Source organism: Sphaerodactylus townsendi, linkage group LG14 (genome assembly GCF_021028975.2).
Source record: "Sphaerodactylus townsendi isolate TG3544 linkage group LG14, MPM_Stown_v2.3, whole genome shotgun sequence".
NCBI lineage: Eukaryota > Metazoa > Chordata > Lepidosauria > Squamata > Sphaerodactylidae > Sphaerodactylus > Sphaerodactylus townsendi.
The window spans coordinates 40,362,691-40,384,829 of record NC_059438.1 but is presented as its reverse complement, the minus strand read 5'-3'; the positions used below and the strand labels follow the sequence as shown (position 1 = coordinate 40,384,829).

Sequence of the window (22,139 nt, the reverse complement as noted above, 5' to 3'; positions counted from 1 at the left end):
CTTTGGAAGCTCTGCCTAAAGGACTCCTTCACTCAATCTCTGGATCGTCAACCAGAGGTTGCTGGCAGGGCCTGATGGGAATCGTAGTCCATGAACCTCTGGAGCACCACAGGTTGGCCACCCCTAGTTTAAACAAACACTCTACTTAGCGTAGCAGATTGAGGTGAAGTACATTCCTCCTCTCTCTGTTCATTCCTTTTCTCTCTGAAAAAAAACCCTCTCCTTTCTCCTCTTTCAAATCCCTCTCTCCACCCTATTTCTCCTCATTACCATTCCCTGGTTCAGAATTCTCACTCTTCCGCTTTTTCTATTTCTCCTTTCATGGAGCTCTTCCTCTGAACACAACAATTGCACTATTCTTATGTTTAAGTTCCTTTTCCAATCCTATATCCCTGTATTTCCCTCAAAACGCTCTAACCCTACTCCTTTATACTGGTGATGCCATACTTACGTCAGGTGCTCAAATAGGTCTGAGAAGACTACTCGGCCATTTCTTGAAATACTATAAATCTGGGGAACTTCAGATTAACTACTCAAAATCAAAGGTTATGGAGAGCCAGCGTGATGTAGTGGTTAAGAGCAGGTGCACTCTAATCTGGAGAACTGGGTTTGATTCCCCACTCTCCCGCTTGAGCTGTGAAGGCTTATCTGGGGAACTAGGTTAGTTTGTGCACTCCCACACATGCCAGCTGGGTGACCTTGGGCTAGTCATAGTTCTTCGGAGCTCTCTCAGCCCCACCTACCTCACAGGGTGTTTGTTGTGAGGGGAGAAGGGAAAGGAATTTGTAAGCCCCTTAGAGTCTTCTTGCAGGAGAGAAAGGGGGGATATTAATCCAAACTCTTCTTCTTCTTCTCCTCTAAAACTGAGAAAATCAGCTCTATGACTGGCAGAATCAATTGCATTAAATTAAAACAAGTTCCCAAATTTCCATACTTGGTCTTTGACTCTAACCTTCATTGGCAACCCCATTTCAAATTCATAACAAACAAAATCAAACCCTTGATGGCAGCAATTGAACATTGTTTCTGTTCCAAAGGAGGCAAATGGGTTCCGGAGGGGCTCAGACATTCGATATGAAAATTATTCCACAGCTCCTGTATGGAGCCTCAAAGTGGATCCTTTGCCTTAGTGAGAATTTAGACCAACCTCTGTCAATGTTTGTGGTGAATTACAGGGCCCCCAAGATGTGTTGCTGGGGTATCTCCAAGGTTAGAACTGGGCCAAGGATCTATTGAGGCTAAGGCTAAAGGTCTTTTTTTTTCAACCAAGAAGGAGGGGCTGCTCTATTAACTTAATAAAGATCAATTTTTATTCCCCCTGGATACAAGAAATAGATAAGAAATTGCTGAACCTTGACCTAACAAAGGACGATGTATGAAAGCTTGGAAGAAGCAACTCTCTGTCAACTATTAAGAAATGCAAAAAAGAGCTAGATTATTTTAGCTCAGTTACACCCAGTTCTTTGGCATACTTCCATCTCTAAGCATCCCAGTTGATATTAGAAACCAAACAATTCCTCAGTATTGTAAAGCATTTGTGCTTGCATGTTTGAACGCTGTCCCTCAGGCAGTCTTATCTGGGAGATATCCTCACCTACCTGATTCTGATAGGCTCTGTCAATGCAATTTGGGAAAGGTTGCCTCTCTATCACACATGATTTTGGAATGTCCATTGTGATTTATGGATTGCCCCTATTTTTAGCTCAGCTACCTTCCGTCATAATAAAAGATAATTTAGTCCTCTACTTGTTGGTGGATAGAGATCTGAGAATCATGCTGGCAGTGGGGAAGTTTCTCTCCACCATATTTTCCTTACAGAAATAACAACCCCCTATTTATTGCTCAAGATCTTTAGATCAAAGGAGCTGGAAAAAACGAAAGGAAAGAGGCCAATGGTTTCAAGGTTACTGATAGAGGCACCTTGATCTCCCACTAACCAGGTAAAGATACCTAATTGGTGTTCTGTCCCTCCCCAGTTGTCAAATGTATCAGTTTTCCAAGCTAGCTTGGTTGTGAAAGTGAGGTTTAATTCCACCAAAATGGTTGAGGTTATGGACAAGTGTGAGTTAGAGAATCCATCTGTGTGTAAGAGTTAGAGAATCCCATCTGTGTGTAAGAATACAAGTGAACGGGAACCCAAATTAGAGAATCCCATCTGTGTGTAAGAATACAAGTGAACGGGAACCCAAGTTAGAGAATCCATCTGTGTGTAAGAATACAAGTGAACCGGAACCATGAAAGAGTTAACTTTAGCTGAACTAAGGGAACAATAGTAAGTGAGTCTACTCAGAACCCCACTGCAGTCTATTCAATTGGACTTACTCACTGGATAGAGTTCTTAGGATCACACTGCTCAAGTATCTAGAAAATGTCAAGCTGTGCCTTTTCTCAAAACCTTGACGTTTAACTTGACGTTGAAGACCAAGTTAGAAGAGACGATGGAGTGGCTTCGGCCATTTTCTTTTTTCACGCGGCACTAACTAGGGGTGCCGTGGGGTTTTGCATTCCACGGTAGCCGCTGCATTTCTTGGAATGTTTTTGCTCCCCATTTCAGAACGTTTACACTATTGAGGTATGCACAGCAAAATTGTGTGCAAAGACCACAGATTCCTATGAGTGTGTGTGAAAGATTTACTATGTTGCAGGGCCATTCTTACATGGCAGAGATTAAATAGTTCCCGTTATGGGGTGTTGTGCAGTTTCCGGGCTGTACGGCCATGTTCCAGTAGCATTTTCTCCTGATGTTTTGCCTGCATCTGTGGCTGGCATCTTGAAGATGCAGGCGAAACGTCAGGAGAAAATGCTACTAGAACACGGCCCTACAGCCCAAAACCACACAGCACCCCAGTGATTCCGGCCATGAAAGCCTTCAACAGTACAGTTTACATTGTGCTTTCCTGCCTCCACAGCCAGCAACAACTGCTTCTCCACATCTGAGTGGCTCACAACTGTGCAGCAGTGGTGTTGCTAAGACCATACAAAGCATCGGTGGCATCTCACAGACACTGCTGGAATGGCCCGGGTCAGGTGCCGGCTGCAGGGAAGACCCAGGGGGAGGCAGCTGTAAATTGAAAGGTTAATTCTTAGAGCAGTCAGATGGGTCATGACCAGAGCAAGGTGCAACTCATTCCCCTCTGTCTATCTTCAAGGTCATTTCCTTAACATCCGAGCGTTGCTGTCGGTACTGTCCCAATGCTATATAGACTCAGTCCCTCATATCCTGCTTTACTGTCCGAGGTATAATGATATTAGAACCGATCTGGGAGCTTTACTACCTCTAGAATTTATGTTTCTCTCAGACAAACTAAAAATGTCTAAGCTATTGAACAGCCCTCATGTAGAAATTTCTGAAGCAGTTGCTACATTTTTAATCCATGCTCTACATGATATATAACAATGATCCTTTTTTTTTGTATTTGGAATGTACAGTACTTCTGGTTTATGCCTAATAAAGGTTTTTGGATTGGATTGGAATTCTTAGAGAATAAAAAGCTGTAAAAAGAAATGAACAGTGCTTTCTGAATCTAAATCTTGCTTAAAGGCAATGTTGCTTGCGCAACAGGATCAGAGAGCACTTCAGCTATCGCATTATGGTGTTTTATTGATACCTTCTGCAAAAATGCCTCCGTGTTCTCTCTCTGGAATTGATCTGTGGCTGTTCTCCCCCCCCCCCCCCCCCCCCCCCCCCCCCCCCCGCACAACTCCTGATGGAAGAATCTCCCATTGTTTTGTCCTACAAGAATAAATCTTCCCTCTGAACAGTGGTGGAGATTTGCCCGGCCTTCTTGTGGGTGTCGTTTTCTGTCTGAGCAGAGCAAGAAGACTTTCTCTCACCTCTCACCAGGATTGCTAAACTCCAGAAGGGGCCAGGAATTCTCCCAGATTTATGAGTGCTCTCCAGACTACAGAGGTCAGTTCTCCTGGAGGAAAAGGCAACGCGAAGGTATCTTGCACCTTCCAGGTGAAAAACCCTCCTCGCGTTTCATTGTTGAAGGCTTTCACGGCCGGATTTAACTGGTTGTTGTGGGTTTTCCTGGCTGTGTGGCCGTGAATACTTGAAATTATCTTGCGCCTAGCGTTTAGCCTGCATCTTGATACTTGTAGCGTTAGGAACCGATCTACCGAACCAATAACCACACAACCTTAAAACCCACAACAACCTCCTCACATCCTCCCAGTGGTGTAGCGCCATGGGGTCAGGGGGATGATGCACTGGGTGCACGCTGGTACGGGGGCGTTCTGGGGCGTGGCCGATGCATGCGTGCTCCAGGCAGTTCCCCCTCCCTATGGCCCTGCATTCTCCCCTCCATGGGCACTGCCCCCATCTCTCCAGGAAGCACACTTGCCAGAGTTGGAAACACAATCTTTAACTCTTGAGTAACAGGAAGAAGGGGGGGGAGCAGAGGTGGGATCCAGCAGGTTCTCACCAGTTCCCGAGAGTGGGTCACTAATTATTGGTGTGTGCCGCGAGGGGGTTACTAATTGGGTCTGCTTTTCTGTTAGAAATTCCATTAGGTCCAAAAATCACAAAGTCCTGTTGTTTCCTATGTGGCTGGTTAGCGAAGGTAGAAAACAGGATAATTCTCCCTGTTAGGCTGTTTTAAAAACATGTTTTAGAAATATGGTGAAGTTCCTTGTTTAAGGAAAGTATCCTTCTCTTGATTTCTAGAAACAAAATTAAGTATTTGAAAGTATTAAGTATTTGACAGGCAGTCAATTAGAGGAGAAGTAGTTGTTTCTGTTGGCGGCAGACGATAGGACTTGCTATAAGGAGTTTACATTATGGACAGAAAGATACCAGCTGGAAATTAGGAACTTTTTTTTTACAGTAAGAGTTTTTTACAGTAACAGAGAAATTATTAATGCCCTGCCCCCAGAATGCCCAACCACGCCCCCGGAATGCCCCGCCCAGCCCCATTGGCGCTACGCCACTGTTTGAATCCCACCACCATGGGAACCTGTTACTAAAATTTTTGGATCCCACCACTGGGGGGGAGCTCTGCTTGCTCAATTCCTGTCTTCTGCCAACGGTTTAGCAGGCAGAATCCTGCGCCTCCCTTGCAACAGGGGAAAGGAGAGCTTCACATCCACATGATCAAAACCAGGAGGCCCCTGAAATGGTGAAAGGCACCCAACAGGGAAGTCGTCTGCATGACATTAAAGAAATGAGCACGAGACGGGGAACAACTTTGGACTGGGAAATCCCTGGAGCTTTGGAGTGGGGAGGTGACCGGAGCCCGAGGCGGGCAGCGCGCTCAGCAGGGCGATGGATGGACCCATGAGGAGTTTGCCTTCTTGAAGCCACGTTTCCTCCTGGAGGACTGATCTTTGCAGGCTGGAGAACACTTGTGGAACCCAGAAGATCTCCAGGCCCCACCTGGAGATTGGCAATACCAGCTCTGGACATTAGTTGCCATTCTTGAAGGTTGTCCGTTGCAGGAACACAGGAGCGAACCACTCCTGAACCCACCACTTCCTGTCTGGATTCCCGGTCTTCTGGAAGTGCCCTAAACACGACCTGGGGAGGAACTCTGAATCCACTGTCAGTCAAAGGAGGGGGGGCTTTCGATTCGAGGTGGTCCCAGCCCCTCTCCTCCTCCTCCACCCCCACCCTGTTCCTTGTGTGGGGCACTCTAAACTCTGCTTCGGTGCCTGTGCCTGGCAGAGGGGGTTGCCAACTCTGAGTTCGGAAATGCCTGGAGATCTGGGGAGGGGTAGAGCCTGTGCAGGTCAGGGCTCCGGGAACTGGACGTCCAGGGGAGTGGTGCCGGGAGGACCCCCCCCCCCCACCGCCATCCTGGAGGCCGCTGGGCGCTGGGGGGAGGACGTCCGAGGGGGAGGCAGCGCCCCCTGCCCTCCGTGGGCACCGAGCCTTTGCCTGGCCCAGGGCAGCAGACGAGTAGCAGGAAGGCCCTCGGCCAACAGGGGGCGCCTCTCCTGCCCCACGCGGGGCAGAACTCTGCTGCCTGGGACCCCCCCCCCCCCCCACCCAAGACCCACTGGTCGCCCGTCGAGGAACCTCCGCCGGTCCCCTCCCTCGCCTGCTATTGGGCTCCGGAAGACCTCTTGGCGGAGCCTTGTGACTTCGGGGCGGTTGGCCCTAGAAAGACGGCCTGGCCGGTTCCGTCCGGGGAGGCGCACAGCCGACGAACGGGCCAAGCCTCAGCCGGTCTGCCCCCCCCCCCCCGCCCCGCGGGTCCTGAGCCCTCCTCCCGTCGGCAGCTGCAGCCGCTGCCCGGCCAGATGGCCCCCTGCAGGGGTCAGAGGGCCGCCGAGCTCCCTCGACCCGGAGCCTGCCCGGAGCAAGAGGTCCTGCTGCCAGGGAGTGGGGGGGGGCAGCCCAGGACACCTCCCCCCCTTGGAGCAAACTGCGCCGCCTGACGCTCGGAGTTGGGGGAGAGGACAGCCCGCAGGACACGCCGCTCCCCCCCCTCCGGCCGGGAGAAGCGGGGGACTGGAGACATGGGGGGGTTGTTCCCCGACACCCCTCCCCCCGTCTGAAAGCAGCAGCGGCAAGCATGCGTCCCCCTTGGGGCAGTTCAGCAAGCTTTTGCCTTGGAAAATATGTTTATTTGAATAGGAAATCGTCATACAGCTCAAAACAGTTCTATGAAGCACCTAGAAAGAGCTCACAGGTAAGTAAGAAAATAATGTGTGTAGAAAAAGGCGGCCTGCCTCGCAGGGCCGGCGTTGGGGGCCTGCTTCTTGTTCTAGGCAGGAAAAGGGCGACCCTTCTCGGCTGGCCCCCTTGGGGAGGGAGGAGGGGACAAAGAAAAAGGGTCCCCGAACGCGCGGCGGGCAGGAAGGCAGGAGGGCCGGAGAGGCCAAGCACGTCGAACACAAAAGGAACACCCGAATCATCATCATCATCATCAATAAGAATAAGAATAAATAACCAATAAATAACCCAACAGGTACACCTAAAGCGTCGACCGGGGGGGGGGGTGGGGGGTGGGGGGTCTCCTTCCGAGCGGGCGGCCCCTTCCTCCCTCCCTCCGGGCATTAAGGCAGCTGCTGCAGCGTCGTCGTCGTCGTCGTCGTCTCGTCCCCCCGTCGCGGGCGAGAGCGACGCGCAAGTCAAGGCATGGGCGGCTGTGCGGGCGGCGCTCCGCAGCGCCTGGTAAAGCTAATCGAAGTGGGGCGCGGGGGGCTCGAACCCGCGGGGCGCCGAGTCCGTGCCTAGCAGGCGGGCCGCAGGGGCAGCTGGAGCAGGACGACCTGGCGGTTCTCGGACGGGTGGCACTTGTTGATGTGGCGCGTCAGGCCGGGCGAGCTGTAGAAGGTGGCGGCGCAGTGCTTGCACGGGAAAGGCTGCGCGGAGCCGGCGGCGGCGGCGTGGAGGAGGCGCAGGTGCCGCTCTTGGCCGCTCGGGCTGGCAAAGGCCTCGCCGCACACCGGGCACGGGTGGCCCCCCTCGCCCGACGCCTCCTCCTCCTCTTCTTCCTCCTCCGGCGCTGCCTGGGTCGGCGGCTGCAGGGGCTTGCGCGGGGCGGCGGCGGCGGCGGCGTGGGGGCGCCGTCGGGGCTTGGGGCCGCGCGGGCAGGCCAGGTCTACCGGCCGGGGCTCCTCGGGGCTGGGCGGGCGGCGCGGGTCCGGCGGCGTCGGGGCGGGCGGCTCCTTGGGCGGGCGGGGCTTGTGCCAGCGGCGGTGCGAGGCCAGGTTGGCGGGGCAGCTGAAGAGCTTGTCGCACTCGGGGCAGCGGTACTCGACGCGCACGATCCGCGAGCAGCGGTGCTGCGCCAGGCCCAGCGGGTCCGCGTAGCGCTCCTTGCACAGCTGGCAGATGAACTCGCCCAGCGGCGGCGGCGGCGGCAAAGGCGGCGCGGCGGGCAAAGGCGGCCCCGATCCCGCTGCTGCTCCGGAGGGCGGCTGTTGCTGCTGCTGCGGGGCGGGGGCGCCGTCGGGCGGGGCGGGTCCGCCGTCGTCCTCCCGCTCGTCCTTGATGCGCAGCCCCAGCACCGGGGACGTGGTCACCTCGTCGGCGAAGTGGAGCCTGCGCGCCGCCTTGGCCTTCCTGGCCCCCGGGGGCCGCTTGCAGGCCGGGCTGCTGCGCGTGGAGGCGGGCGGGGGCGGCGGCGGCGGGCCCGGGGTGGCGGCGGCCCAGAGACGGAGCTCCCCGGCGGGGCCGAGCGCGGCGGGCGGCGGGGGCAGCAGCGGCGGCGGCTCAGGCGCCGGGAAGGACTCGGCGGAGGCGGGCGAGCGGAGGAGGGCCGGGCCCTGGCTGCCCAGGAGGGCGCGCGCGGCGGGGCTGTGCAGGGCGGCGGCGGGCGCGGCGGGGCCGTCGGGGGTGCCGAAGGACGGCGGGCAGCAGGACGGGGGCGGGCCGGCCGGCGGGCCCAGGAAGCCCAGCAGCTGCGGGGGGTCCCCTCCGGGCTGCGGGCAGCAGCAGCGGGCGCGGTAGGAGAGGGGCGCGGGGCGGCGGCTGCGCTTCACCAGGAACCCGCGGGGCATCCTGGCGCCTCCTCAGTCGCCCCCCCCCCCCCAGCGCCACCAACCCCGCCGCCTCCTCCGCCACCGTCCAGCGGGCCGAGCCGGGCGCCTCCGCCGCCGCCGCCGCCTCGCTCCTCCTCCGGTGCGGGCTGCTGGGTCGGTGGGCTCGCGGGGCGCCCCGGCTGCTGCGCTGCTTCGGCCCCCCCAGTCGGCCCGGCGCCTTTTAAGGGGGGCGGCCGGCGTGGTTGACGCCTCCCGCTCCGCCCGGAGCCAATCAGCACCGCCTGCCGCTGCTTCCGCCTGGCTGGGTGGGGGGGGGCGGTTGCACCTGAGCGCCTCGCCCCGCCCCCTCGCCCCCCTCCCCGCTCTGCCGCGCCCCTGGGGGGGGAGAGGCGCCCCGGCCCCGCCCTGAGCCGCTGTTGCGATCCGGGCAGCAGCCCCCCCTCCCCCCACCGCCGCCGAGACGGCTCCGGCCAGCCCGGTCCGGAGCTCCCCGCGCAGAAGCCCAGGCGGAGGCGGGACACGGACAGGAGAGGCCGGCGGGCCCCTTTGGCGCCACCAGCACCCGAGCGGCTGATCCCGCGCCACCTCCTGCCACCCGGGCCCCCAGAGGGGCCCCAAGCGCCGGGGAGGGGGGGGCGCAGGGATAGGCCTCCCAGCGGGGCCCACCTCGTGCGGAGAGGTGAAGGCGAGGGGTGTGGGGGGAGGCGCCTGGCCTGGGGCACGCTGCGGGGGGGGGGTGGAGTGCTCTTGGCGACCCTTGGCGACCAGCGGCCCAGGCCCCGTCGGGGGTGGCTCTGGGAGGGGGGAGGCAGCCAGACCAGGCTCTTCCCCCCCCCCCAGCTTCATCCAGCAGGGCTCTCGTTCCCCACCCCCAGGAAAAGCGGGGCGGGGGCGCGGCAGCTGCTTGGGGGCCCCGCGGGCGGGCGGGCGCTGTCCCTCTGCGGCTGGTGCTGAAATCCGTCCCGCGGCTGGAGACGCGTCTTCCCGGCCGGCAGCTTCCGACGGAGCGTCCAGCCCGACTGGGGCAGAAGAGGCCTCACCTGCGGGACCCCCCGGAGACCAGAGGGGGGCCCCCGCAGCTCCCTGCCTTGTTGTCCCCGAGCAGCGGGGGGGGGGCAAAACAGGGAGGGGGACCTTCGCCTGCCTCTCCCAAAGAGCCCCAGGCCGCAGCCGCAGAGCCCCCCACCCACCCCCAAGGGTCAGCCAGCGGCCTCCGCGGGGCAGGGGACTCTCCCAACAGGCTGCTCCCAAGTAGGAACCCCCCACTCCAGCCCCCTCCCTTTCCGGCCTGCCCCAAGGTCCGGCGCTCCTCCTGGACCAGACTCCCGGGCTGGGCGGACCTTGGGGGGGGGCTTCCCCCTCCCCCTAAAAACACCCCCCCCCCAGTCTGGGAAACCGGTTGTGGGGACGCGTGCCCTCACAGGCGTCTTTTCTCCTGGCAGGTCACCCAGCCCCACTCGTGGTCTGTCAGGGGGGCCTGGCCGGCTCCTCCCCGCCCGGAACGGAGGCTACGTGTGGAAATCGGTCCAAGTGTCGCCCGGGCCAGGGCCTGACCCAGGTCAAACAGCCATACGCCAGCGGGACAGGGAGGGAGACACGTGTCCGCACCTGCTGAACTCCCTCCTCCCCCCGCCCCCATATCTATGGAATTTGACAGCGGAGTCGCCCGTAGGCAATCCGGAACTCCCCAAGTCCGAGCAAGTCCCTCCGACGGGGCTGCTCCGGGTTCAAGGCCGGTGGGCTGAGCCCAGGAGAGAGGCGGGGGTCTGGCAGACCTGAGGGCCCTGCGGGTTCCTGAGCCTGTGCAGAGGACTGGGCGGACCTTCGTGGCTTTGCTGCGGCCCCCGACGAGCCTTGGCTGCTGGCGGACACGAGTGAGAAGCAGCCGGGCGGCGGCGAAGGAGGGATTGGCGGGGCCCGGGCTGTCCTGGGTTCCAGACTTCCCTTGTCTCTCCCCTCCCCCACAGCCCATGCAGGGTCTTGGCGGGGAGGAGGGGGGACACATCGGAGGTCCAGCCCCCTCCCTTTCCGGCCTGCCCCAAGGTCCGGCGGAGGCCTCCTGGGAGAAGAATTTGCTTCCCAAAGCCAACGTTTTTGCCTGGCCCTGAGTGCAGATTCTGCAGAGGCGGCCCCGGTCTGACCCAAAGCTCCCCCCCCCCCCGCGTTTCTGGGGATGCTTTTTTCCCATTGCCAGGGGTCCCTCGTTCCCCGGCTCGGGGTCAGTGGGGAGGGGGGACCACGAATGCGCTCCGCACAAGGCCGGCGCTGCGAGTGGCCCCTTTCCCCCGCCCTTTGGAGCCCCCCCCCAAAAAAAAACAACCCCGAGAGCAGGGCGGCTGGTGGGCCCAGGCCAGAGGAGCAGCAGGACCAGCCCACCTGCCGAGACCTGCCAGGAGGGCAACGCAGCGCACCCTTCCCTGGCGTTGGGCGCGACACGTGTCATGGACCATGTGAGAACGCGTGACGCGGCCGCGTTGTCCTCCGCAAGGTGGCCACTGCCTGTTGAGTCGGGTTCGGAACGACACCCCAAGGTGGCGCTCCGGTGGCAAGGCTTAGCCAGGGGGGCTCCATAGAGGTCCTTCCCCGTCTCCACGCCCACCCGCGCGGCCGGCTGGGCCAAGTAACCCACCCCCCCAGTCGGGTTGAGCAGGACCCGGTCCGTTCGTGGGCAGGGAATGGGGGCCCGTGCAGAGCGGTGGCGCTCCTGGCTTCGCCCCCCCCCGCTCCCCCCGAGTTCCGACGAGGCAGGGTCAGAAGACCCCGCTGGCTCGGACCAGGCCCGCTTCAAGGGGGGGGGGTTGTAGGGGGGGGGGGGGGGGTAGTGGGGGGGCGGGTAGGGGGGGGGGAGGGGTGGGGGGGGGGGGGGGTGGGGGGGGGGGGGGGTGGGGGGGGGGGGGGGTGGGGGGGGGGGGGAGTGTGGGGTGGGGGGGGTGGGGGGGGGGGGGGGTGGGGGGGGGGGGGGGTGGGGGGGGGGGGGGGTGGGGGGGGGGGGGGGTGGGGGGGGGGGGGGGTGGGGGGGGGGGGGGGTGGGGGGGGGGGGGGGTGGGGGGGGGGGGGGGTGGGGGGGGGGGGGGGTGGGGGGGGGGGGGGGTGGGGGGGGGGGGGGGTGGGGGGGGGGGGGGGTGGGGGGGGGGGGGGGTGGGGGGGGGGGGGGGTGGGGGGGGGGGGGGGTGGGGGGGGGGGGGGGTGGGGGGGGGGGGGGGTGGGGGGGGGGGGGGGTGGGGGGGGGGGGGGGTGGGGGGGGGGGGGGGTGGGGGGGGGGGGGGGTGGGGGGGGGGGGGGGTGGGGGGGGGGGGGGGTGGGGGGGGGGGGGGGTGGGGGGGGGGGGGGGTGGGGGGGGGGGGGGGTGGGGGGGGGGGGGGGTGGGGGGGGGGGGGGGTGGGGGGGGGGGGGGGTGGGGGGGGGGGGGGGTGGGGGGGGGGGGGGGTGGGGGGGGGGGGGGGTGGGGGGGGGGGGGGGTGGGGGGGGGGGGGGGTGGGGGGGGGGGGGGGTGGGGGGGGGGGGGGGTGGGGGGGGGGGGGGGTGGGGGGGGGGGGGGGTGGGGGGGGGGGGGGGTGGGGGGGGGGGGGGGTGGGGGGGGGGGGGGGTGGGGGGGGGGGGGGGTGGGGGGGGGGGGGGGTGGGGGGGGGGGGGGGTGGGGGGGGGGGGGGGTGGGGGGGGGGGGGGGTGGGGGGGGGGGGGGGTGGGGGGGGGGGGGGGTGGGGGGGGGGGGGGGTGGGGGGGGGGGGGGGTGGGGGGGGGGGGGGGTGGGGGGGGGGGGGGGTGGGGGGGGGGGGGGGTGGGGGGGGGGGGGGGTGGGGGGGGGGGGGGGTGGGGGGGGGGGGGGGTGGGGGGGGGGGGGGGTGGGGGGGGGGGGGGGTGGGGGGGGGGGGGGGTGGGGGGGGGGGGGGGTGGGGGGGGGGGGGGGTGGGGGGGGGGGGGGGTGGGGGGGGGGGGGGGTGGGGGGGGGGGGGGGTGGGGGGGGGGGGGGGTGGGGGGGGGGGGGGGTGGGGGGGGGGGGGGGTGGGGGGGGGGGGGGGTGGGGGGGGGGGGGGGTGGGGGGGGGGGGGGGTGGGGGGGGGGGGGGGTGGGGGGGGGGGGGGGTGGGGGGGGGGGGGGGTGGGGGGGGGGGGGGGTGGGGGGGGGGGGGGGTGGGGGGGGGGGGGGGTGGGGGGGGGGGGGGGTGGGGGGGGGGGGGGGTGGGGGGGGGGGGGGGTGGGGGGGGGGGGGGGTGGGGGGGGGGGGGGGTGGGGGGGGGGGGGGGTGGGGGGGGGGGGGGGTGGGGGGGGGGGGGGGTGGGGGGGGGGGGGGGTGGGGGGGGGGGGGGGTGGGGGGGGGGGGGGGTGGGGGGGGGGGGGGGTGGGGGGGGGGGGGGGTGGGGGGGGGGGGGGGTGGGGGGGGGGGGGGGTGGGGGGGGGGGGGGGTGGGGGGGGGGGGGGGTGGGGGGGGGGGGGGGTGGGGGGGGGGGGGGGTGGGGGGGGGGGGGGGTGGGGGGGGGGGGGGGTGGGGGGGGGGGGGGGTGGGGGGGGGGGGGGGTGGGGGGGGGGGGGGGTGGGGGGGGGGGGGGGTGGGGGGGGGGGGGGGTGGGGGGGGGGGGGGGTGGGGGGGGGGGGGGGTGGGGGGGGGGGGGGGTGGGGGGGGGGGGGGGTGGGGGGGGGGGGGGGTGGGGGGGGGGGGGGGTGGGGGGGGGGGGGGGTGGGGGGGGGGGGGGGTGGGGGGGGGGGGGGGTGGGGGGGGGGGGGGGTGGGGGGGGGGGGGGGTGGGGGGGGGGGGGGGTGGGGGGGGGGGGGGGTGGGGGGGGGGGGGGGTGGGGGGGGGGGGGGGTGGGGGGGGGGGGGGGTGGGGGGGGGGGGGGGTGGGGGGGGGGGGGGGTGGGGGGGGGGGGGGGTGGGGGGGGGGGGGGGTGGGGGGGGGGGGGGGTGGGGGGGGGGGGGGGTGGGGGGGGGGGGGGGTGGGGGGGGGGGGGGGTGGGGGGGGGGGGGGGTGGGGGGGGGGGGGGGTGGGGGGGGGGGGGGGTGGGGGGGGGGGGGGGTGGGGGGGGGGGGGGGTGGGGGGGGGGGGGGGTGGGGGGGGGGGGGGGTGGGGGGGGGGGGGGGTGGGGGGGGGGGGGGGTGGGGGGGGGGGGGGGTGGGGGGGGGGGGGGGTGGGGGGGGGGGGGGGTGGGGGGGGGGGGGGGTGGGGGGGGGGGGGGGTGGGGGGGGGGGGGGGTGGGGGGGGGGGGGGGTGGGGGGGGGGGGGGGTGGGGGGGGGGGGGGGTGGGGGGGGGGGGGGGTGGGGGGGGGGGGGGGTGGGGGGGGGGGGGGGTGGGGGGGGGGGGGGGTGGGGGGGGGGGGGGGTGGGGGGGGGGGGGGGTGGGGGGGGGGGGGGGTGGGGGGGGGGGGGGGTGGGGGGGGGGGGGGGTGGGGGGGGGGGGGGGTGGGGGGGGGGGGGGGTGGGGGGGGGGGGGGGTGGGGGGGGGGGGGGGTGGGGGGGGGGGGGGGTGGGGGGGGGGGGGGGTGGGGGGGGGGGGGGGTGGGGGGGGGGGGGGGTGGGGGGGGGGGGGGGTGGGGGGGGGGGGGGGTGGGGGGGGGGGGGGGTGGGGGGGGGGGGGGGTGGGGGGGGGGGGGGGTGGGGGGGGGGGGGGGTGGGGGGGGGGGGGGGTGGGGGGGGGGGGGGGTGGGGGGGGGGGGGGGTGGGGGGGGGGGGGGGTGGGGGGGGGGGGGGGTGGGGGGGGGGGGGGGTGGGGGGGGGGGGGGGTGGGGGGGGGGGGGGGTGGGGGGGGGGGGGGGTGGGGGGGGGGGGGGGTGGGGGGGGGGGGGGGTGGGGGGGGGGGGGGGTGGGGGGGGGGGGGGGTGGGGGGGGGGGGGGGTGGGGGGGGGGGGGGGTGGGGGGGGGGGGGGGTGGGGGGGGGGGGGGGTGGGGGGGGGGGGGGGTGGGGGGGGGGGGGGGTGGGGGGGGGGGGGGGTGGGGGGGGGGGGGGGTGGGGGGGGGGGGGGGTGGGGGGGGGGGGGGGTGGGGGGGGGGGGGGGTGGGGGGGGGGGGGGGTGGGGGGGGGGGGGGGTGGGGGGGGGGGGGGGTGGGGGGGGGGGGGGGTGGGGGGGGGGGGGGGTGGGGGGGGGGGGGGGTGGGGGGGGGGGGGGGTGGGGGGGGGGGGGGGTGGGGGGGGGGGGGGGTGGGGGGGGGGGGGGGTGGGGGGGGGGGGGGGTGGGGGGGGGGGGGGGTGGGGGGGGGGGGGGGTGGGGGGGGGGGGGGGTGGGGGGGGGGGGGGGTGGGGGGGGGGGGGGGTGGGGGGGGGGGGGGGTGGGGGGGGGGGGGGGTGGGGGGGGGGGGGGGTGGGGGGGGGGGGGGGTGGGGGGGGGGGGGGGTGGGGGGGGGGGGGGGTGGGGGGGGGGGGGGGTGGGGGGGGGGGGGGGTGGGGGGGGGGGGGGGTGGGGGGGGGGGGGGGTGGGGGGGGGGGGGGGTGGGGGGGGGGGGGGGTGGGGGGGGGGGGGGGTGGGGGGGGGGGGGGGTGGGGGGGGGGGGGGGTGGGGGGGGGGGGGGGTGGGGGGGGGGGGGGGTGGGGGGGGGGGGGGGTGGGGGGGGGGGGGGGTGGGGGGGGGGGGGGGTGGGGGGGGGGGGGGGTGGGGGGGGGGGGGGGTGGGGGGGGGGGGGGGTGGGGGGGGGGGGGGGTGGGGGGGGGGGGGGGTGGGGGGGGGGGGGGGTGGGGGGGGGGGGGGGTGGGGGGGGGGGGGGGTGGGGGGGGGGGGGGGTGGGGGGGGGGGGGGGTGGGGGGGGGGGGGGGTGGGGGGGGGGGGGGGTGGGGGGGGGGGGGGGTGGGGGGGGGGGGGGGTGGGGGGGGGGGGGGGTGGGGGGGGGGGGGGGTGGGGGGGGGGGGGGGTGGGGGGGGGGGGGGGTGGGGGGGGGGGGGGGTGGGGGGGGGGGGGGGTGGGGGGGGGGGGGGGTGGGGGGGGGGGGGGGTGGGGGGGGGGGGGGGTGGGGGGGGGGGGGGGTGGGGGGGGGGGGGGGTGGGGGGGGGGGGGGGTGGGGGGGGGGGGGGGTGGGGGGGGGGGGGGGTGGGGGGGGGGGGGGGTGGGGGGGGGGGGGGGTGGGGGGGGGGGGGGGTGGGGGGGGGGGGGGGTGGGGGGGGGGGGGGGTGGGGGGGGGGGGGGGTGGGGGGGGGGGGGGGTGGGGGGGGGGGGGGGTGGGGGGGGGGGGGGGTGGGGGGGGGGGGGGGTGGGGGGGGGGGGGGGTGGGGGGGGGGGGGGGTGGGGGGGGGGGGGGGTGGGGGGGGGGGGGGGTGGGGGGGGGGGGGGGTGGGGGGGGGGGGGGGTGGGGGGGGGGGGGGGTGGGGGGGGGGGGGGGTGGGGGGGGGGGGGGGTGGGGGGGGGGGGGGGTGGGGGGGGGGGGGGGTGGGGGGGGGGGGGGGTGGGGGGGGGGGGGGGTGGGGGGGGGGGGGGGTGGGGGGGGGGGGGGGTGGGGGGGGGGGGGGGTGGGGGGGGGGGGGGGTGGGGGGGGGGGGGGGTGGGGGGGGGGGGGGGTGGGGGGGGGGGGGGGTGGGGGGGGGGGGGGGTGGGGGGGGGGGGGGGTGGGGGGGGGGGGGGGTGGGGGGGGGGGGGGGTGGGGGGGGGGGGGGGTGGGGGGGGGGGGGGGTGGGGGGGGGGGGGGGTGGGGGGGGGGGGGGGTGGGGGGGGGGGGGGGTGGGGGGGGGGGGGGGTGGGGGGGGGGGGGGGTGGGGGGGGGGGGGGGTGGGGGGGGGGGGGGGTGGGGGGGGGGGGGGGTGGGGGGGGGGGGGGGTGGGGGGGGGGGGGGGTGGGGGGGGGGGGGGGTGGGGGGGGGGGGGGGTGGGGGGGGGGGGGGGTGGGGGGGGGGGGGGGTGGGGGGGGGGGGGGGTGGGGGGGGGGGGGGGTGGGGGGGGGGGGGGGTGGGGGGGGGGGGGGGTGGGGGGGGGGGGGGGTGGGGGGGGGGGGGGGTGGGGGGGGGGGGGGGTGGGGGGGGGGGGGGGTGGGGGGGGGGGGGGGTGGGGGGGGGGGGGGGTGGGGGGGGGGGGGGGTGGGGGGGGGGGGGGGTGGGGGGGGGGGGGGGTGGGGGGGGGGGGGGGTGGGGGGGGGGGGGGGTGGGGGGGGGGGGGGGTGGGGGGGGGGGGGGGTGGGGGGGGGGGGGGGTGGGGGGGGGGGGGGGTGGGGGGGGGGGGGGGTGGGGGGGGGGGGGGGTGGGGGGGGGGGGGGGTGGGGGGGGGGGGGGGTGGGGGGGGGGGGGGGTGGGGGGGGGGGGGGGTGGGGGGGGGGGGGGGTGGGGGGGGGGGGGGGTGGGGGGGGGGGGGGGTGGGGGGGGGGGGGGGTGGGGGGGGGGGGGGGTGGGGGGGGGGGGGGGTGGGGGGGGGGGGGGGTGGGGGGGGGGGGGGGTGGGGGGGGGGGGGGGTGGGGGGGGGGGGGGGTGGGGGGGGGGGGGGGTGGGGGGGGGGGGGGGTGGGGGGGGGGGGGGGTGGGGGGGGGGGGGGGTGGGGGGGGGGGGGGGTGGGGGGGGGGGGGGGTGGGGGGGGGGGGGGGTGGGGGGGGGGGGGGGTGGGGGGGGGGGGGGGTGGGGGGGGGGGGGGGTGGGGGGGGGGGGGGGTGGGGGGGGGGGGGGGTGGGGGGGGGGGGGGGTGGGGGGGGGGGGGGGTGGGGGGGGGGGGGGGTGGGGGGGGGGGGGGGTGGGGGGGGGGGGGGGTGGGGGGGGGGGGGGGTGGGGGGGGGGGGGGGTGGGGGGGGGGGGGGGTGGGGGGGGGGGGGGGTGGGGGGGGGGGGGGGTGGGGGGGGGGGGGGGTGGGGGGGGGGGGGGGTGGGGGGGGGGGGGGGTGGGGGGGGGGGGGGGTGGGGGGGGGGGGGGGTGGGGGGGGGGGGGGGTGGGGGGGGGGGGGGGTGGGGGGGGGGGGGGGTGGGGGGGGGGGGGGGTGGGGGGGGGGGGGGGTGGGGGGGGGGGGGGGTGGGGGGGGGGGGGGGTGGGGGGGGGGGGGGGTGGGGGGGGGGGGGGGTGGGGGGGGGGGGGGGTGGGGGGGGGGGGGGGTGGGGGGGGGGGGGGGTGGGGGGGGGGGGGGGTGGGGGGGGGGGGGGGTGGGGGGGGGGGGGGGTGGGGGGGGGGGGGGGTGGGGGGGGGGGGGGGTGGGGGGGGGGGGGGGTGGGGGGGGGGGGGGGTGGGGGGGGGGGGGGGTGGGGGGGGGGGGGGGTGGGGGGGGGGGGGGGTGGGGGGGGGGGGGGGTGGGGGGGGGGGGGGGTGGGGGGGGGGGGGGGTGGGGGGGGGGGGGGGTGGGGGGGGGGGGGGGTGGGGGGGGGGGGGGGTGGGGGGGGGGGGGGGTGGGGGGGGGGGGGGGTGGGGGGGGGGGGGGGTGGGGGGGGGGGGGGGTGGGGGGGGGGGGGGGTGGGGGGGGGGGGGGGTGGGGGGGGGGGGGGGTGGGGGGGGGGGGGGGTGGGGGGGGGGGGGGGTGGGGGGGGGGGGGGGTGGGGGGGGGGGGGGGTGGGGGGGGGGGGGGGTGGGGGGGGGGGGGGGTGGGGGGGGGGGGGGGTGGGGGGGGGGGGGGGTGGGGGGGGGGGGGGGTGGGGGGGGGGGGGGGTGGGGGGGGGGGGGGGTGGGGGGGGGGGGGGGTGGGGGGGGGGGGGGGTGGGGGGGGGGGGGGGTGGGGGGGGGGGGGGGTGGGGGGGGGGGGGGGTGGGGGGGGGGGGGGGTGGGGGGGGGGGGGGGTGGGGGGGGGGGGGGGTGGGGGGGGGGGGGGGTGGGGGGGGGGGGGGGTGGGGGGGGGGGGGGGTGGGGGGGGGGGGGGGTGGGGGGGGGGGGGGGTGGGGGGGGGGGGGGGTGGGGGGGGGGGGGGGTGGGGGGGGGGGGGGGTGGGGGGGGGGGGGGGTGGGGGGGGGGGGGGGTGGGGGGGGGGGGGGGTGGGGGGGGGGGGGGGTGGGGGGGGGGGGGGGTGGGGGGGGGGGGGGGTGGGGGGGGGGGGGGGTGGGGGGGGGGGGGGGTGGGGGGGGGGGGGGGTGGGGGGGGGGGGGGGTGGGGGGGGGGGGGGGTGGGGGGGGGGGGGGGTGGGGGGGGGGGGGGGTGGGGGGGGGGGGGGGTGGGGGGGGGGGGGGGTGGGGGGGGGGGGGGGTGGGGGGGGGGGGGGGTGGGGGGGGGGGGGGGTGGGGGGGGGGGGGGGTGGGGGGGGGGGGGGGTGGGGGGGGGGGGGGGTGGGGGGGGGGGGGGGTGGGGGGGGGGGGGGGTGGGGGGGGGGGGGGGTGGGGGGGGGGGGGGGTGGGGGGGGGGGGGGGTGGGGGGGGGGGGGGGTGGGGGGGGGGGGGGGTGGGGGGGGGGGGGGGTGGGGGGGGGGGGGGGTGGGGGGGGGGGGGGGTGGGGGGGGGGGGGGGTGGGGGGGGGGGGGGGTGGGGGGGGGGGGGGGTGGGGGGGGGGGGGGGTGGGGGGGGGGGGGGGTGGGGGGGGGGGGGGGTGGGGGGGGGGGGGGGTGGGGGGGGGGGGGGGTGGGGGGGGGGGGGGGTGGGGGGGGGGGGGGGTGGGGGGGGGGGGGGGTGGGGGGGGGGGGGGGTGGGGGGGGGGGGGGGTGGGGGGGGGGGGGGGTGGGGGGGGGGGGGGGTGGGGGGGGGGGGGGGTGGGGGGGGGGGGGGGTGGGGGGGGGGGGGGGTGGGGGGGGGGGGGGGTGGGGGGGGGGGGGGGTGGGGGGGGGGGGGGGTGGGGGGGGGGGGGGGTGGGGGGGGGGGGGGGTGGGGGGGGGGGGGGGTGGGGGGGGGGGGGGGTGGGGGGGGGGGGGGGTGGGGGGGGGGGGGGGTGGGGGGGGGGGGGGGTGGGGGGGGGGGGGGGTGGGGGGGGGGGGGGGTGGGGGGGGGGGGGGGTGGGGGGGGGGGGGGGTGGGGGGGGGGGGGGGTGGGGGGGGGGGGGGGTGGGGGGGGGGGGGGGTGGGGGGGGGGGGGGGTGGGGGGGGGGGGGGGTGGGGGGGGGGGGGGGTGGGGGGGGGGGGGGGTGGGGGGGGGGGGGGGTGGGGGGGGGGGGGGGTGGGGGGGGGGGGGGGTGGGGGGGGGGGGGGGTGGGGGGGGGGGGGGGTGGGGGGGGGGGGGGGTGGGGGGGGGGGGGGGTGGGGGGGGGGGGGGGTGGGGGGGGGGGGGGGTGGGGGGGGGGGGGGGTGGGGGGGGGGGGGGGTGGGGGGGGGGGGGGGTGGGGGGGGGGGGGGGTGGGGGGGGGGGGGGGTGGGGGGGGGGGGGGGTGGGGGGGGGGGGGGGTGGGGGGGGGGGGGGGTGGGGGGGGGGGGGGGTGGGGGGGGGGGGGGGTGGGGGGGGGGGGGGGTGGGGGGGGGGGGGGGTGGGGGGGGGGGGGGGTGGGGGGGGGGGGGGGTGGGGGGGGGGGGGGGTGGGGGGGGGGGGGGGTGGGGGGGGGGGGGGGTGGGGGGGGGGGGGGGTGGGGGGGGGGGGGGGTGGGGGGGGGGGGGGGTGGGGGGGGGGGGGGGTGGGGGGGGGGGGGGGTGGGGGGGGGGGGGGGTGGGGGGGGGGGGGGGTGGGGGGGGGGGGGGGTGGGGGGGGGGGGGGGTGGGGGGGGGGGGGGGTGGGGGGGGGGGGGGGTGGGGGGGGGGGGGGGTGGGGGGGGGGGGGGGTGGGGGGGGGGGGGGGTGGGGGGGGGGGGGGGTGGGGGGGGGGGGGGGTGGGGGGGGGGGGGGGTGGGGGGGGGGGGGGGTGGGGGGGGGGGGGGGTGGGGGGGGGGGGGGGTGGGGGGGGGGGGGGGTGGGGGGGGGGGGGGGTGGGGGGGGGGGGGGGTGGGGGGGGGGGGGGGTGGGGGGGGGGGGGGGTGGGGGGGGGGGGGGGTGGGGGGGGGGGGGGGTGGGGGGGGGGGGGGGTGGGGGGGGGGGGGGGTGGGGGGGGGGGGGGGTGGGGGGGGGGGGGGGTGGGGGGGGGGGGGGGTGGGGGGGGGGGGGGGTGGGGGGGGGGGGGGGTGGGGGGGGGGGGGGGTGGGGGGGGGGGGGGGTGGGGGGGGGGGGGGGTGGGGGGGGGGGGGGGTGGGGGGGGGGGGGGGTGGGGGGGGGGGGGGGTGGGGGGGGGGGGGGGTGGGGGGGGGGGGGGGTGGGGGGGGGGGGGGGTGGGGGGGGGGGGGGGTGGGGGGGGGGGGGGGTGGGGGGGGGGGGGGGTGGGGGGGGGGGGGGGTGGGGGGGGGGGGGGGTGGGGGGGGGGGGGGGTGGGGGGGGGGGGGGGTGGGGGGGGGGGGGGGTGGGGGGGGGGGGGGGTGGGGGGGGGGGGGGGTGGGGGGGGGGGGGGGTGGGGGGGGGGGGGGGTGGGGGGGGGGGGGGGTGGGGGGGGGGGGGGGTGGGGGGGGGGGGGGGTGGGGGGGGGGGGGGGTGGGGGGGGGGGGGGGTGGGGGGGGGGGGGGGTGGGGGGGGGGGGGGGTGGGGGGGGGGGGGGGTGGGGGGGGGGGGGGGTGGGGGGGGGGGGGGGTGGGGGGGGGGGGGGGTGGGGGGGGGGGGGGGTGGGGGGGGGGGGGGGTGGGGGGGGGGGGGGGTGGGGGGGGGGGGGGGTGGGGGGGGGGGGGGGTGGGGGGGGGGGGGGGTGGGGGGGGGGGGGGGTGGGGGGGGGGGGGGGTGGGGGGGGGGGGGGGTGGGGGGGGGGGGGGGTGGGGGGGGGGGGGGGTGGGGGGGGGGGGGGGTGGGGGGGGGGGGGGGTGGGGGGGGGGGGGGGTGGGGGGGGGGGGGGGTGGGGGGGGGGGGGGGTGGGGGGGGGGGGGGGTGGGGGGGGGGGGGGGTGGGGGGGGGGGGGGGTGGGGGGGGGGGGGGGTGGGGGGGGGGGGGGGTGGGGGGGGGGGGGGGTGGGGGGGGGGGGGGGTGGGGGGGGGGGGGGGTGGGGGGGGGGGGGGGTGGGGGGGGGGGGGGGTGGGGGGGGGGGGGGGTGGGGGGGGGGGGGGGTGGGGGGGGGGGGGGGTGGGGGGGGGGGGGGGTGGGGGGGGGGGGGGGTGGGGGGGGGGGGGGGTGGGGGGGGGGGGGGGTGGGGGGGGGGGGGGGTGGGGGGGGGGGGGGGTGGGGGGGGGGGGGGGTGGGGGGGGGGGGGGGTGGGGGGGGGGGGGGGTGGGGGGGGGGGGGGGTGGGGGGGGGGGGGGGTGGGGGGGGGGGGGGGTGGGGGGGGGGGGGGGTGGGGGGGGGGGGGGGTGGGGGGGGGGGGGGGTGGGGGGGGGGGGGGGTGGGGGGGGGGGGGGGTGGGGGGGGGGGGGGGTGGGGGGGGGGGGGGGTGGGGGGGGGGGGGGGTGGGGGGGGGGGGGGGTGGGGGGGGGGGGGGGTGGGGGGGGGGGGGGGTGGGGGGGGGGGGGGGTGGGGGGGGGGGGGGGTGGGGGGGGGGGGGGGTGGGGGGGGGGGGGGGTGGGGGGGGGGGGGGGTGGGGGGGGGGGGGGGTGGGGGGGGGGGGGGGTGGGGGGGGGGGGGGGTGGGGGGGGGGGGGGGTGGGGGGGGGGGGGGGTGGGGGGGGGGGGGGGTGGGGGGGGGGGGGGGTGGGGGGGGGGGGGGGTGGGGGGGGGGGGGGGTGGGGGGGGGGGGGGGTGGGGGGGGGGGGGGGTGGGGGGGGGGGGGGGTGGGGGGGGGGGGGGGTGGGGGGGGGGGGGGGTGGGGGGGGGGGGGGGTGGGGGGGGGGGGGGGTGGGGGGGGGGGGGGGTGGGGGGGGGGGGGGGTGGGGGGGGGGGGGGGTGGGGGGGGGGGGGGGTGGGGGGGGGGGGGGGTGGGGGGGGGGGGGGGTGGGGGGGGGGGGGGGTGGGGGGGGGGGGGGGTGGGGGGGGGGGGGGGTGGGGGG

The 22,139-nt window shown here is 76.2% G+C and overlaps 2 protein-coding genes across 2 annotated transcripts in view; both read right to left on the bottom strand.

Annotated features, from left to right (window-relative positions):
- Nucleotides 1-6,548: 6,548 nt before the first annotated feature.
- Nucleotides 6,549-8,612, bottom strand: INSM1 (INSM transcriptional repressor 1). Its single transcript, XM_048515286.1, has one exon. It carries the CDS (start codon nt 8,449-8,451, stop codon nt 7,180-7,182), a length of 1,272 nt encoding a protein of 423 aa, XP_048371243.1. The 5' UTR covers nt 8,452-8,612; the 3' UTR covers nt 6,549-7,179.
- Nucleotides 8,464-22,139, bottom strand: part of CFAP61 (cilia and flagella associated protein 61) — a 172,523-nt gene continuing 158,847 nt past the window's right edge. The window contains exons 27-29 of the mRNA XM_048515371.1: nt 9,881-11,196; nt 9,303-9,473; nt 8,464-9,021 (exon numbers count right to left, since the gene is read on the bottom strand). Of these exons, the coding sequence (XP_048371328.1) occupies nt 8,464-9,021; nt 9,303-9,473; nt 9,881-11,196 (2,045 nt within the window). The remainder of the gene's footprint in view (nt 9,022-9,302; nt 9,474-9,880; nt 11,197-22,139) is intronic.

What these genes read in the sequence shown, in the direction of transcription:
- INSM1 (XM_048515286.1), bottom strand. Translation starts at nt 8,451, where the DNA reads ATGCCCCGCGGGTTCCTGGTGAAGCGCAGCCGCCGCCCCGCGCCCCTC.